Raw genomic sequence first — 14,964 nt, 5'->3', positions numbered from 1 at the left:
GCTGTACTTTTCTTCATGCTCCTTCACATGTATGTCTTCTCCTTGCAGTCTTATAAAAATCTGATGAAGAAGAGCATCAGCAAGAGCTGAACATTTTAGATAGCAAGACTGGAAGTGAGACCTGTTGGGTCAACAGCTGCCTCTCTGCTATTTTAGGCAGTGCTTCTACGTAACTGTTGACAGACTTAACATTTAAGCGAGCTTGCTCCTCAAGGTATCAGTGGTCACTGACTTCTTAATCCTTACAGTGTCACTACAAAATTGCTAGGTGTTATTTTATCTGCACAACAGCTGAAACAGGGATTCAACCCAGATTTTCCAAAATGGGTGGGATTACCCATAAATGGGCAAGTAAAGAAATTATCTACTCAGAGTAGTGCTTAGCAGTTTCAGGAGACTTCAAGTGGAAATGAAGTTAAAGGGAACTTTTGAGTATTTAGCATTTAAATAGACAAAATCTGGGCTTAGGTGATTTCAGACATTAATTTCGCTGACTTTCACTACATGAGTGGTATCTGAGGGATTGATCTGCTCAAGAATGTCACAGGAAAATCATCTTTGGTTCTGTATCCAATGCTGAAAACGGAGGGGAAAAAAGTAACACTAGGAGAACAAGCACTAAATAGTTTGGTAGAAAGGAAAACACAAGGATTTGAGCATTAGTTATTTAAAAAGCATGTTTAGAGTAAATGTCTAAGCCTGCTTATACATTTAGTGCCTTGTATTCTCACTGAATCCGATACTAAAGTTATAAGGTAATTTCAGGAGAAGGACTATGTCCTGCAGGGTATGCATCAGTTTGGTTCTCAAGAGCCATCGATCCTGCTGTTGTTTAAAGCTGAGGCAGTTTTGTTCAGAAAGGAACGACAGCCGAACTGATCATACCAGAACAAGGACTGGAGGTTCACAGCTTTGACTGACACTGGAGTTCTGTCAGATACTTACACATAAGAAACACATATCATTTGTGAGCACATTGAGTTTCCTAGTACAAAATAATAAAACCAAAGAACTTCTTAATCTGGGGCCTGGGTAAGTAGTAAATTAGGCAATCGCCAGCACTTGTTCAGCATGATGTGATAAGCAGAGCACACAGAGCAGCCCATTCCAAGAGATGTTTATTACTTTCATTATTCATGACTTGCAAGGTCCTCTATATTCAATGAGCTAGGGACAAGAGGGCAGTAACTGCTACATTCCTTTTCAACAATAAATACTTTGTTAAACAAATCCAGCAGCATTAAATGAAAGGAATCACAGTAAGAACAAAGTGAGAAAGAAATGTTTTCTAACAATACCAGAATGCTTTTTCAAAAATAGTATCAGATGTGTACCAGTGAAGAATGAGATGGAATACGGCCATATTCTAGGCAGGTTATTTTTAGTTTGGGACAGTCAGTACAAATTACTTCTTTTAAGTAGTCTTACTATGTTTACAAACCATCTGTGTTTGAAAAGCTATGGGAAATCAAATCTGTTTGAGAACACCACCACCTTCTGGCCTGTGTGAGAAATAAGCATCACCAGCTCACTTCCACCGTGGAGGAAGGCGTGTGAGTCGTTGACACCAGCATCAGTTTTCTTCTCTCATTTCTTTGCTTGTGTCACCCCCTTCTCTTTCAGTCCCTTCTCATCCCTCCTCACTTTTGAAGGCTTTTCACAGGTTGTTCCTCCTACTACTTGTTTCTCATTCAGTTCTGAGTGGTTGACTTCTTCCTTCAGTCCCTAGTTAGTGTCAAAAGAATACCTTGACGATTTCTTCTGTATTAGGGAGAAATTCCTTATAAATGTCTGCAAAGACATTTCAGTTGTTCTTGAATTTCTCTTTTGCTAGGATGACAACTGTTACGTTACTGATGTGCTGTAAGCTTCCTATTACACTGTTGGAAGGTATCTATCTCATTACCTCTTCATGCTCCCTCACCTGTCAGTGCTGACATAACACTTTGAGTAAGGGCTTTATACATGCAACAAATTAGCATGAACAGAATGCACAGCATGACACGATGTAAATCATATTTTGGATCTGAATTTTGCATCCAAAAATCTCCAGGGATTTTTGGGACAATTGACAGACACCTGCAACTCACAAATTATTAACAGTAGCTTTGGAAGGAAAAAATGGCCACGTTCTGTATCTACTGGTGAAATATATGGAACTTAAAGGATGTAAAAGTTTCACCTTTTTGTATCAAATCATAATAGTTAAAATCAAACCACATGATGCTGGGAATTCTGCTTTGCTACTCATAAGTAATAATTCCACACAGTACAGGATGCACAAGCTAATCTGGAAATGCGTTTTACATGGCAGTTCATCAAGTATATGTTAAGTGATCAGAACTAAGGCTATGTTGTTTTCCCTTTGTCCATCTGTAAAGCAACACGTTGACCCAAGTGTCCTGGTTTTGCAAGGATAAAATGTATAACAGAATCAATTTTCTGTTACATTTTGTTTCAGTCTGTGGCCAGCTGTGGCATGGTGATCAAGGCCATTAGCAGTGAAAGCCAGGGCAGCTGAGCCAGGCTGGCCCACAGGTGTATGCTATAACATTAACGTCACGTTCACTATAAATGGCAAAGCTGCGAAGGAGGGGTGGGGCTTTTTGCTCTGCTTTCTTTTTCTCCCCTTTTGCCTTTTCAAGAGTTCTGATCCCTGGAGGGACTTGCCACCACTCTACAGGCTGAGTATAACTTTGTGTCTTTTGTATTAGTATTGATAGTGGCTTTCTTATTAAATTTCTACCCATGAGTCTCCCTCCTTTTCCCAATTCCCTTTCTCAGTTGGGGAGGGGTCTTGGGTGATAGAACAACTGCTTGTTGCTTAGCCCTGGGTGCGGGCTAAACAGAGACACCAAGTTAGGTCATGCGTGTTTGGGCTGAAGTGGTTACCGGTTCCAGTTCTTGGTTCCACCCTTCTGCCAGAATTTATACTTGTACATGAAAAAGGACTGCATAGGACATAGTTCTTCTGAGTGTCAGAGCATAATGAGTTTCAGTTTAGGCTCGAATGGCAGGCTGTAAACTGAAGGAACTCTGGAGTGCATACATGACCCCATTTAGCCAGTTTAGCTAAAACTGCCACCAAAGACAAAACTACAAATAGTACATACCCAGAACCTAGGGTGCCCCCCATGGAGACAGCTGTGCAAGCCTACTGCCCTGTGGCAGCTGTTCTTTTACAAAGTAAAGTGAATCTTTTTAATAGAAACACTCTCATTTTCTGTAAGGCACTATTTAGTGAACAGCACTCTACATCTCTTAAGGATGAGCAATAAGCCAATACTGCTTGTGCAACTACTGCAAACTTTAGTTTTATGAAACACTTGGGAAATGACACGAACAGCTATGAGTAAATTGCACAATTTCTTTTTATACTGTCAAGAAAAGCCCTGATTGGTAGTTAGCAGGGTACGTTCTGTACATTGAGCACCAGCCAGTATCCTTGAGTAGTCACATCTGTCCATTTGCAGTTGTTAGAACCAGTGAAAATAGAAAGGAAACACAGCACTGACTCTCTTGCACTTACATCTGTTAATTTACAATAAATGTTTACACAAAACTTAAGAAAATATGTTGCTCTTTATTACTCTTTACATGTCAATTGTTCCAAATATTGGAAGGTCTCACATTCAGAAGCTTAAATCATCTTACGTAGAGTTATTTAGAAAACAGAATTGTTCTTCCATGCACAATATTTACACTTCATAGTACAGGAGGTCAACCTGTGATTTATCATTATTTTCCAGTGTCAGCAGCTGAGTCGGTATGTATGAGGAAAGATTTTTTTGTGTAGATATTCTGCCATTTTTCTGCAGTTTTGTAGACTGTCTATCTCAAAAAATGGAATCTGGAAAGGAAACAAAAATGATTGCTGGAAACACCTTTTAATAAACAACTGGGAAAGACTGATGCTCATTAAGCAGATGTAAAATTATACATCAAAAATCTGTCTGTTTTAAAATTAAATATTTAATCCTAAGCGTACTGTTGATCTGTAAATCACCTGAATAGAGATTATTGTAAAACAAAGAGTGATACCCATTACAGTTTAAACTTAAGTTAAATATAACTGAGTTAGGCTTATGTGGTAAGTGATTATAAATGGAAAAGAAAATCTGAAAAATCTAAAAGTAACTGGTTTTGTCCAAAGTATGTTTAAAGATAAAAATACCCCTATTAATTCAACAGGCAAAATAAAGGATATACTCTGTTGTGAAAATAGTATTTACAATACAAAGCAGTTCCTTTTTTTTTAAACTCCTCTTTTTAAACTCCAGATCTTTTTTATAAAGTATTGAATTAAAAATCCCAGCTCTACTGAACATGTTCATTTAAGTCAAGATTTGAACCTTAATCACTGCAAAGAAGTACTCTTTCAAGCAGCCACTATTTGGCAGAAAACACAGGCAGAACACACTAACAGACCTATGGAAGAAAAAAGGAATTTCTGTAACAACCTCAAAAAGGCAAAAGTTAGGCAGAGAGAACATAATATGGAAAGGACAAGACTACATCTGCCTTGGGAAGTAATTGCAACTACAGTTTTAAGCATTATAAAATAATCACTTTTCACTTGTTTTGTTAGCCAGAGCAAAAGCAAACCACTGTCTTTGGACTTTACCTGCACAACTTCATAACCAAGTAACTGAAGATGTCTCTGTTTAATAGCTTCTTCTCCCAACAGATTGTGGCTATTAATGCAAAATCTATTTTGACCATCAACACAGAGGGCAATTCTAAAATCAAGCACAAGCAAAGTATCAAAAAAAATCAGTTACTTCAGTCACCACAACTACTGCAGTTCCTAAGAAGCATGAGACTAACTCCTCTGTTACTCCCCAATACCTCCTAGAATTAGATGATGTAGGATGGGAGTTACCTAGTTCAGGACAATTTAAATCACTCAACTTAAGGGTGGGAAGGGGAAAGCCTGAAGCTGAGTGAAACTAATCTGGAAAGCTTATTTATATGCTCTGAACAAAAATTACCATACAAGTTAATAAGAGTTTGATATTTTTAATGCTACTATTAGTAAGCTGTTTGAATTTTTCTAGAAGGAAAAAGATACAAAATACTTGTCTCAGCTTGAAAACATTTCAGCAGCTAAATTTATTCAACTTACTAGTGTACCTGTTAAACCTGTTAGAGTTTAAGTCAAAGTGAAGTTTAAGCTAAATCTGTTTAAGTTAAACCTGTATGTATGGTTGGCAGCATCCAGATTATAACCCTATTTTTTCTACTTGGTGATAAATATCACATAAACTTAAAACAAGATTAGTATATCAACTGTAAAAAGTTCCTTGAATTTTCAGTATGTTAAGTATATTTACACACGCAAGCTGTAATTAAAAAAAAATCAAAGCCCATTCTTAAATGTTTAAGGATGGGAATTTTGAAAGAACTATATTACTCTGTGAGTCTTGTGAAGGATAAGCTGGAGAAAACATAACCTTTTCAAAGAATTTTGCTTTATCCACAGAAGCGCAGTTGCAAATACCACACAGGCAGGTTGCTTAACTTTGTATCCAAGGTTTCTCAAAATAATCCTTGTTTAACATATTTTTTAAACACGTATGCATTTTTCAGTAAAAAAAGCATCCATAGCAAATATCCTCATCACACAGAGTTCCTTACAGAAGTAAATTTTTGAAATCAAACTGGCTTAAACTGTGTTAAATCTATGCAGACACTCAATTAGAACTAATTTGGTTTTAATTTGAAAATGAATTACAGAAGATCAAAATATATTACTATAAGCCAAATCAGGACCGCTTTGATCCTGACTGACACTGTGTAAAGAGACTAATTGACACTGTATAGTCAGAAGGCAAAATAATGAGGTAAAAGTACAGACTGTTAATTTTGCCAGCTATGTCCTTTTGCCAGTGGTTTCAATGTGAAACCCTAGCTTTGTTGAGGTCAATGGCAAAACTCCAATTAGCTTAAATTTTGCTGGTGTTTCACTCTGGATGCTCTTTGTCAATGTTAACATTTTATCAGTGGTTTCTTTTATTCTCTTACCGTCTGTGTACCTCTTCACACTGGGCAGCAGGCAATACAAAACCTTCTTCATCTAATTTAATCTCAATATCTAGTATAGATGAAGAGAGAAGTGACATTAAAACTCATTTCATATCACAAACTGTTTACTGTAATTCTCATCTTCTTAAAGTTCATTTTTTAATAAAATAAAATACTATTGCAATACTTTTTTTCTGAATCACAGAGGGTTGCAAAAGATGTGTATAGACTATTTAACACAAATGAGTGATAATTAGTAACACTTCAGCCTTTCATAATGCTAACAGCAAAGTAGTATTCCAAGTCCACTGAAACCCATGACATAGTTAAATGGCAGTTTGCTGGGCTGGCTAGAGCCTCTGGAATTTTGAGGGCTTTGGGGAGAGATTCTCTCCCCCGCTTCCCTTTATTTTTCTCACTAATTCCCTAATTTTATAGATGATGTCAATCTGCAAACAGAACTTGGGACCTACACTCGGCCAACTTCAACCCCATATGCAAGCTGAAATGCAGAGTAATTCCGGAATCATTCCTCTCTTGATTTTTTTTTTTCACCCCTACGATGTCCATGGGGTTCAAGAGACCCGTCCCTCAACACTTGATTCATCATCCACCCCTCCTGGGCACACATCTTTCCTCATCATTACCTTTTCTCCGCTTCTTATCCTGGCGCATGAAACACTTTGCTCACTCCTCTCTTTCAGTCAACAACCCCCCACCAACTATATGTAGTCAATAGTTCTTGCTAAGGGGAGCGGAGCCCAGCTGAGCAGGGCAGAGGGCTGACAGCCTTCCAGCTCTCCCTTTCTCTGCTCACCACCAAAGCAGAGAGATCAGGCAAGTGGCACTGCCTCATTTTCCTTTACATTATACAAATTGTTTACAGGATAAGTAAAAGGGGAGCTGATAGTAAAAATACAGAATAGAAGAGTTAGCAGCTATTTTCAGCGCAGACTGGCTGTGTAAATTCCAAGTACTACTGCAGTTCTTTTCTCTCCCTGTTCTTCTTTCTCACTTCGAAAATGCATTTACTTAAAAGTTCCCATAATGTTTCCTCATTTCAGACCTTCTACAGAGTTTTGTATTCCAGTTTACTTTTTCCATATTTGTACAATTTAGAATGCGCACAAAGGGAATAAAATAAATCATTTTTATTTCTGGAAAATAACTGAGCCTAAAGTTTTGACAGCATAAGTACACATTTTATTATTAATCTAAAGAAATGTTACTTACCAACTGTATAGAAATATGGTGTTGATACCTCTGATGCAAAATATATTCTTTTTTTCAGTAAATAAAGTAATCCAGTCTTCACCCTTTTGACGAGGTGAACATCTACAGAACTGCAAGGTGTGAGAAATGCCTTTATTCGATACTTTGGAAGGAGCTTGGGACCCTATATAATGACAGAAAACCAAATCAAAGAAAAGAAAAAGGGAGATAACATTTTTGCAATTACCTCGTATTAATGTAGCAAAATGTATTCTGTGCATTTCAAAGTTGTCATCTATTGAGAGACTTACAGTCTGAGGTATGACCTGCTGGAAACTTAAAAAAAAAAAAACAAACAAAAAACCAACCACCAGAATATCCTCAGCAAGCTTCCATGCTATCACACTGAATATATCGCTCATGAGAAATGCACGACTGTGTCAGTTCCTGTGCAGTCAGGCCAACATCAAAGTGCCTGATCTCTTTTGTGCTCCAAGACTTCACAAGCCAAACAAAAAAGGAATAGTTGTTGGAAAAGTACTCAAATACTCAAAAAGCACTTTAACTTAGAGCTAGTCAGTTCCGTCAAACATACAAATATATCATGTCAATCAAACACGTAGAAATGCTTCATATTTTCATCAAGTAAAAAAAACCAAAACTGTTTCGACTAATTCCAATGTTTTTATGGGGACAGTCCTCAACTAATTATCAACAGGGCCCTAATGGCACCTTATCACCTCTTGTTAACACCAGTTCTGGTTTCATATGTACCATACCTCATAAAATGGGCACTCCAGGGTAACAGTCAGAAAAAGCTGGGTTAGCTGGGAGGTAACAATTCTGTCCAAACCAGGTGGCTGAGCTGAAACAACAATATTCAGGCTTTCAGGTATACCTTCACCAAAGTATCTTTACACAAACCATCATGCAGAAGTTAGGAAAACCTATTCAGTTTAACATGCAGAGAAGTGACTTGATCATTATCATTCTTGATCACTGAATGAACAGAAAGATCAGTTGTGAAATGGCATAGTTAGAAAAATAAGGAAATGATTTACAGAAATATCAACATAAAAAGAATATACAACTAGCAAGATCTTAGTTAAGACTGTCATATTCTCTCACCAAAACAAAAATGAGGATCTGAGAGATGCAGGACATTCTACAGGGAGGAATAAGTTTGAGTTGAAGTCTTTCAGAAATATCCCATTTCCTCCTTCCTACAACCCCTTCTCTCCAAGTTATAATCCCAGGATCTCATTATTCCACTCAGTTGTTTTTTTTTTAATCTGAAAGTAGTGGATAATACTGAATAATTTCTAGAGGTTTGTCTACAAGTGTATAATTGAAGCATCTTTCATGTTATGTGCAAAGCATTATTACAGAAAGGTAAAAACATGACGTAGCGTTAAGATGCTAATCATGCACCTTATCTTCTCAAGTTCCTGTTCTGAACTTTGACCACTCTAGTGGAATATCTTTACTGATTTAAAAGAACAAATTCCATGTAACTGATACTATGAGGTTTCTCATTTTCTAAGTATCAGCTTGAGAACTTTAAAAGACATTCTGTTTTTAGGACATTAGGAATGTTTGCCTCCTAAAAATCAACCTCTTAAGGTATTTTATGTTGAATGGCTAAAAATTGAGTGAAGTTGAGTGAGATTAGAAGTTTCTAATCACTTTGAAAACTTGACCTTCTATACAGTTTTATTAACAGAGAAATCTTAGCTGAGATCTAGAAAGACACTCATCTTTCTGTCATGGCTTACATATCTATATGTTCAATATTATATGTTCAATATCTTTATAGATGATCTAGACGTAGGGATTGAGTGCACCCTCAGCAAATTTGCAGATGACACCAAGCTGGGTGGGAGTGTCGATCTGCTGAAGGGTAGGAAGGCCCTACAGAGGGATCTGGACAGGTTAGATAGATGGGCCGAGACCAACGGCATGAGGTTCAACAAGAACAAGTGCCGGGTCTTACACTTTGGCCACAACAACCCCACGCAGCTCTACAGGCTGGGGGAAGAGTGGTTAGAAAGCGGCCCGGTGGAAAGAGACCTGGGGGTGCTGATCGACAGCCAGCTAAACATGAGCCAGCAGTGTGCCCAGGTGGCCAAGAAGGCCAATGGCATCCTGGCCTCTATTAGGAATAGTGTAGCCAGCCGGTCTAGGGAAGTGATCGTCCCTCTGTACTCGGCACTGGTGAGGCCGCACCTTGAATACTGTGTCCAGTTCTGGGCCCCGCACTTCAAGAAAGATGTTGAGGTGTTGGAGCGAGTCCAGAGGAGGGCGACCAAGCTGGTGAAGGGTTTGGAGGGTATGACCTATGAGGTCATATGATGGAGCTGGGGTTGTTTAGCCTGGAGAAGAGGAGGCTCCGAGGTGACCTTATTGCAGTCTACAACTACCTGAAGGGAGGTTGTAGTGGAGTGGGAGTCGGCCTCTTCTCCCGGGCAACTAGCGACAGGACAAGAGGACATAGCCTCAAGCTTCGCCAGGGAAGGTTCAGGTTGGACATTAGGAAGCATTTCTTCCCAAAAAGGGTCATTAGACATTGGAAGGGGCTGCCCAGGGAGGTGGTGGAGTCACCATCTCTGGATGTGTTTAAGAAAAGACTGGACATGGCACTTAGTGCCATGGTCTAGTTGACATGGTGGTGTCAGGGCAATGGTTGGACTCGATGATCCCAGAGGTGTCTTCCAACCTGATTGATTCTGTGATTCTGTGATCCCTATAGTGCCATTAAATATGATACACTGCCTAACACAGAATTACTTAAAATCTGTAGCTTACAACTGTGTTGTTTGTAATAGGTTTGTGTACGAAAGTGTTGGATTATGTAACAGTTAGAGCCAAGGACAGGCTATAACATGGGGGATGTTCTAGAAGCTTAATAGACTCGGGAAAAAAAAAACAAGTAGGTGAAGGCAGCCCTTGCAGACAAGACAGTCTTGGAAGTAGCGGGTGAGCAGACTCCGAGATCTAAGCAAGATGGGATAAACTATGGGGTAGATTTTTAAATTTTGCCATGTTTTCCTCAGTATGGTAAGACATAGGGCTAAGGATGGGACTGTAGTGCTTGCTCAGAGGTGGAAAGGAAAGGCGCTCAGGACACGGAACAAAGATGGGCACAGGAAGCCTCCACCAGAGGAGTGTAGTCAGCAGACAGCATGCCAATGGAAAGAAACATCACATAACTGCACCAGATTCTAGATTAAAAGTAATTTAAAAACCAGCACGAAGCAGCGATCTTTATGCCTTGTTAAAACATATGCAAGCCTTAGAATTCAATTTACATTTTTACTTAGGTAATTAAAAGAACCATACCAGCCTATCCTTAACTGCTCACATTTATGATGCTGTTATGTGTTACTGGTTCAGATCTCACTTCCATTTTAATTAAGCCAACAATTATGTACTGCAAACTAATTTTTTCAGCTTTTTCCATTTACACTTTTCAGCTTTCACAAGCTGATCATAATACAATATGAAAGAGAAATACAACCAAGTTGGAAGCAAGAATACAATACAATAATCCTTATCCTGAAAGAAGAGTAGAGATGACAGCAGAAGTCCATACCCAGTTCTACCTTACCCCCACCTGAAAAGCTGGACACGACGCAGGCTGGCGGAAGGGAAGGAATAAAGTGCTAGAATCACTTACGTGCAACGGACCTTTTTTGAATCGTAAGCCAAAATAGTATTTGAAAAACACATTTTGTACTGCCTGAGATTTAAAAATTCTGCATGTATAATTGTAACACATTCTTATCAATAATAGTAATTTAAATTCTTTTTGTCCCAATGCTACACTTCACCTCACTTCTCTCTAGAATTTGTACTTATCTTGACCAAAGTCTATAAGGATTTTTAGACTATTTTTTTTAAATACAATGAACTATTTCTGAAATAATAGGTGAGCTTGCTAGTAACACAATTATAAGCAAGCTGTGGAACAGTTATTATAACTTTTCTTGCATATTATAATTTGTTCCTAACTTCAAAGGCTATGAACAGGTTTTCTGACAACTGAGATCATGTACCTTACCCTTAGAGACTAAGAGAATCGTTTGGATGCTTAGGAAGATAGCCAGAAATAAGGATTATGCAAAGTCCCAGAGGACTTAACCTTAAAAAGACAGGCAGCGAAATCTTACATCTAACCACCAGTGCACAAGCAGAAGGTGCGTCACAATCAGTACTACAAGTATTTCTATTGTTTTTCAAAATACGTCCTCCCCTGGGCTAGCCCCTGAGTAAAACGCCTCAGAGCCAGTCCCAACCCTAAGGAGTATGAGATCCAAGTAAGCAAAGCAAACAACTGTGGGGGCAGAGAAAGATACACAAAAGTGAAGTGACTTGCCCAAAGCCACAAAGCAAACCCAGCATAAAAGTCAAGTCTCAGGACTCACTATCCAGTGTTCCACCTTTATGCCACATCCCTCATGTGGCAGTCATCACAATGCAACAACTTAGCGAAAAATGAACCCAGAACCACTAAACTCTATTTTACATCACTCATGCATCGTTCCAAGTATCGTCATTAAAAAATCTACCACTTTTGGTCTCAGTCTTGTTAGTTCCATAATACCTAGTCTCAATAGCCTTCCTAGTGTTACCAGTAACACAGTCTCACTTCAGTGCGAGTATTCACATCAGTCACTGCATAGGCAAGAAAGTTTAACAGCCAGAGAGAGCTAAACCTGCACAGAACAACTTTGAATCTAAAATCTGTATGAGACAAAGGACAAACACGGGGAAAAACAGAGGGGCAATATTTTTTAGAGAAGCAGAAGGATTAACTGAAATAAAATTCTGAAGGGATTTCAAATCTCAGTTTAAGATTGTACAGGGCAATTTTCAAGCTCCTCTAAATGTTATAAACTGAAAGACAATTGCAACTGTGGCAAGGAAGCAACACTCTTCAGCCTCCTGATCACTATTCTCCAGCCACCTTAATCAGGTCATTGTTGATTTGACAGATGTAATTGATAACAAATGGGTTCTTGACAAGAGACACACCATGTAATAGAAAGCAATGCGGAACATAGCAAGAGAAACACTGCTCCTTACCTTGAAGCTGTTGCAGAAAATAGGGACTAAATATTTTTGGCAGAAAATTTACTGGATAACGTTGGATAAGGACACATGAGTGCAGCAGTTTCAGCAAGGTGTGAGGCTGAAAGTGACTAAAGCGAGTATGCAGTATGGTTTCAAGCTTCTTAAACAAGGAAGAAGCACTTGGAGGGAGATAGTTAAGAGTCCCAAATGGTATAATACACTCAGCAATCTGGTCAGTGGTAAATCTGTCAGCATCGGAAATTAAACCTTCTGCCACTGCATCAAAGATGGGCTTAGAAAGGATCATCTTTCGGCAGCAATACTGCATGACTTTGCTGACTGTTTGAGGATGCATGGTAAGGATGGAATTGGGAACATGTGTTTCCACTGCCTCTGTAAAAACTTGTTCATGATGTCCAAAGTATAGGAAGGCTTCCAGTACATTTACCAATTCATCACCTGTGAAATATGGAACATGCTTCACCGAATGTTTACACAGTGCTGTGACTAAGGGAACTGCTTGAGTCTGATGAAGAACCACCAGTGAATTCAGTATTATGCTTGTGAACTTTGGGCTTAGCTGGGAAACTATGGCTAAAGTGACACTGTTTAGCCTGTTTAGCAAGTCTTGGTATTGTTCTCCTTCTCTGACAGTCACCTGCAGCATCTTATAAACCATCACCACTTCCCTAGGACTCCACTTCTCAATGTCTTTGTCTTGCATGTGGTTCACAATTTGTTCCAGCGTTGCACAACTTGGGCCTTCCAACTCAAGCAAACTCTCTCCAAGAGCACACAGGTTTTCAACAGTCAACTCTCCTTTACCAAGCCGTTCCTCACCCTCTGAAAGCAAGCTTGCCATCAGTGTACTCTGTGGATCTATACGTAGCTTTATCAAAGCTTGCAATGCACTCAGCAGCCCAGTGTTTGACAGTTTTGAAGATTCAAATTCAAACTGGAAGCATAATGCCCTGAAAACTTCATTCTCTAACACTTCTTCAGGGTTTTTCAGACCATTGTCATCCACCTCCACTTCAGAAATCCTCTGCAGGGCTCCTGATGCCATAGTATCAGACATGACTTCCACAGAGCTAAGAAAGTCAAAAATCTCTTTCGATGTGCAAAGGCCATTCAACTTCTTGAAAAACAGTTGTTCATCCATCCACCTGTTATCAGATTTAGGACTGTTCTCAGTATCTCCACAAAGATGCGCAGTTTCATTTACAGAAAGAGACTGTATCCGCAGCTGTACATGGTTTTTTCTACAAAACATATACTGAGATTTATCTTTGAAACATAGCATTCTCATGGCTACGGAGCTACAGTTTTGAGGCTTTCGCTGCCCACTGATAAAGCTCAACCTTTTGCTTAAAGTCATCAAAATGGACCTGCTTGCCGGTGTGTTGTATGAATAAAACTGGAAACTTTTTCGGCTAATCAAAGCCATATTGGATCAACTGGGATCTCAAAAGATACCTAGAGGAAGAAAAAGACATATGAATACATAGTTTGGAAAAAGCATAAGTGTCACTAAAACACAGCAAAAAAAATTCCAGCAGCTGGACACTACTGGGATGATCCCTCTCCCACAACCACCAGCACAAGGCGATGCAAAGAGAAGAAACTGCCGGGAGCGCCGAGACCTGCGTCCGCAGAGAGGCTGCAGCGCATCTCTGCCCCGTCTCTCCGTCAGGACTCTATCGGGGAAGCACGTTTCCCCAAGCAGGAACTGCACGAAGGCGCTTTTCTCTTCACCCTCCCGGGCCGGGGGCGCTGGGCGGCAGAGGGGGGCACCGCCGCTAACCCCGGCTGGAGCGGGCCAAGGGGGGTTCACAGCCGTGAAGCCGGGGGGCGACGGGTGAGTCTGACAGAGGCTGGGCGGCACCGGCGGGGCCTCTCCGCCCCACAGGCCCAACGCCTCCCTCCCGCAGAGAATGCGTGCGTGCCTCCCCCCAGCGCCTACTGCTGCCTGCCGCGGGCCGGGGCGCCGCTCCCCTCCGCCCTCTTCCTCCCTCCGCCGTTGGGGGAACACGGCGGGGCCGGGGAGCGAGCTGTGGGAGCACGGGCAGCCTCACCTCAGCCGCCATGATGGGCAGCGCGGGCGCTGCCGGGAGCTTCCGGCGCTCTCCCGGCGGCTACCTCGGGCACGGCAGCCGCCGCCTGACCCCGCGGGGCCCCGCTCGGCCCGGCCCGCCCCGCTCCGGCGGCCTCCTCCGCCTCCTCGCTGCCGGTGGAAGTCCGGCGTGGAGTGACGGTGCCCGTGCGGGTGCGGAGCGTAGGCTGGCGCGGGCCGGACTTGTCCCCGTGTACGTATGGATCAAAGGCGCGTCCTTCAGCGAGAGTAACCCCGTTCGACGCAGGGTGGCGGCGGCGGCGGGGACGCGCTCTGGGGGGCCGGGCGGGAGGCGAGGCGCGGCGCCGGGTCTCTGGGAGGCTTCTGCTGCTGCAGCGGCGTTCACGCCTCCGATGCGGGCCTGGCTTTAGCTCCCTAAAATGACCGTCTTTCTCCAGGGACAGCTTTCCCCCTTCCCAGCGGGGTGTGGCTTGGTCCAACCAAGTTTTTCTGGGCGGAAGGTCAACCCTGGGCCGTGAAGGGTTTCACATGCGGGTGTCCTGCTGCTTTCGTTGATTTTTTTTTGTGGTTTTTATGTTTAT

The 14,964-nt window shown here is 41.2% G+C and overlaps 2 protein-coding genes across 4 annotated transcripts in view; one reads left to right on the top strand and one right to left on the bottom strand.

The window, feature by feature from the left end:
* Nucleotides 1-3,563: 3,563 nt before the first annotated feature.
* On the bottom strand, nucleotides 3,564-14,684 carry FASTKD3 (FAST kinase domains 3). Of its 2 annotated transcripts, none has more exons than XM_068397292.1 (7): nucleotides 14,385-14,684; nucleotides 12,322-13,785; nucleotides 8,016-8,101; nucleotides 7,258-7,420; nucleotides 6,025-6,094; nucleotides 4,625-4,739; nucleotides 3,564-3,850 (listed from the first exon to the last, which is right to left on the bottom strand). In XM_068397292.1, exons 2-7 carry the CDS (start codon nucleotides 13,754-13,756, stop codon nucleotides 3,752-3,754), a joined length of 1,968 nt encoding a protein of 655 aa, XP_068253393.1. In that variant the 5' UTR covers nucleotides 13,757-13,785; nucleotides 14,385-14,684; the 3' UTR covers nucleotides 3,564-3,751. The 2 variants fall into 2 exon arrangements, with proteins under 2 accessions (XP_068253393.1, XP_068253394.1); XM_068397293.1 differs by lacking the exon at nucleotides 14,385-14,684 and adding an exon at nucleotides 13,953-14,022.
* Nucleotides 14,429-14,964, top strand: part of MTRR (5-methyltetrahydrofolate-homocysteine methyltransferase reductase) — a 33,540-nt gene continuing 33,004 nt past the window's right edge. The window contains exon 1 of one of the 2 annotated variants that reach the window (XM_068397287.1): nucleotides 14,429-14,615. The gene's annotated coding sequence lies outside the window, so the exon portion shown is untranslated. Of the gene's footprint in view, nucleotides 14,633-14,964 lie in introns of both variants that reach the window. The other variant, XM_068397288.1, reaches the window with a different exon arrangement.

Source organism: Nyctibius grandis, chromosome 3 (genome assembly GCF_013368605.1).
Source record: "Nyctibius grandis isolate bNycGra1 chromosome 3, bNycGra1.pri, whole genome shotgun sequence".
NCBI lineage: Eukaryota > Metazoa > Chordata > Aves > Nyctibiiformes > Nyctibiidae > Nyctibius > Nyctibius grandis.
Note: the sequence above shows the minus strand (reverse complement) of the source record. Positions and strands in the feature narration are given on the sequence as shown.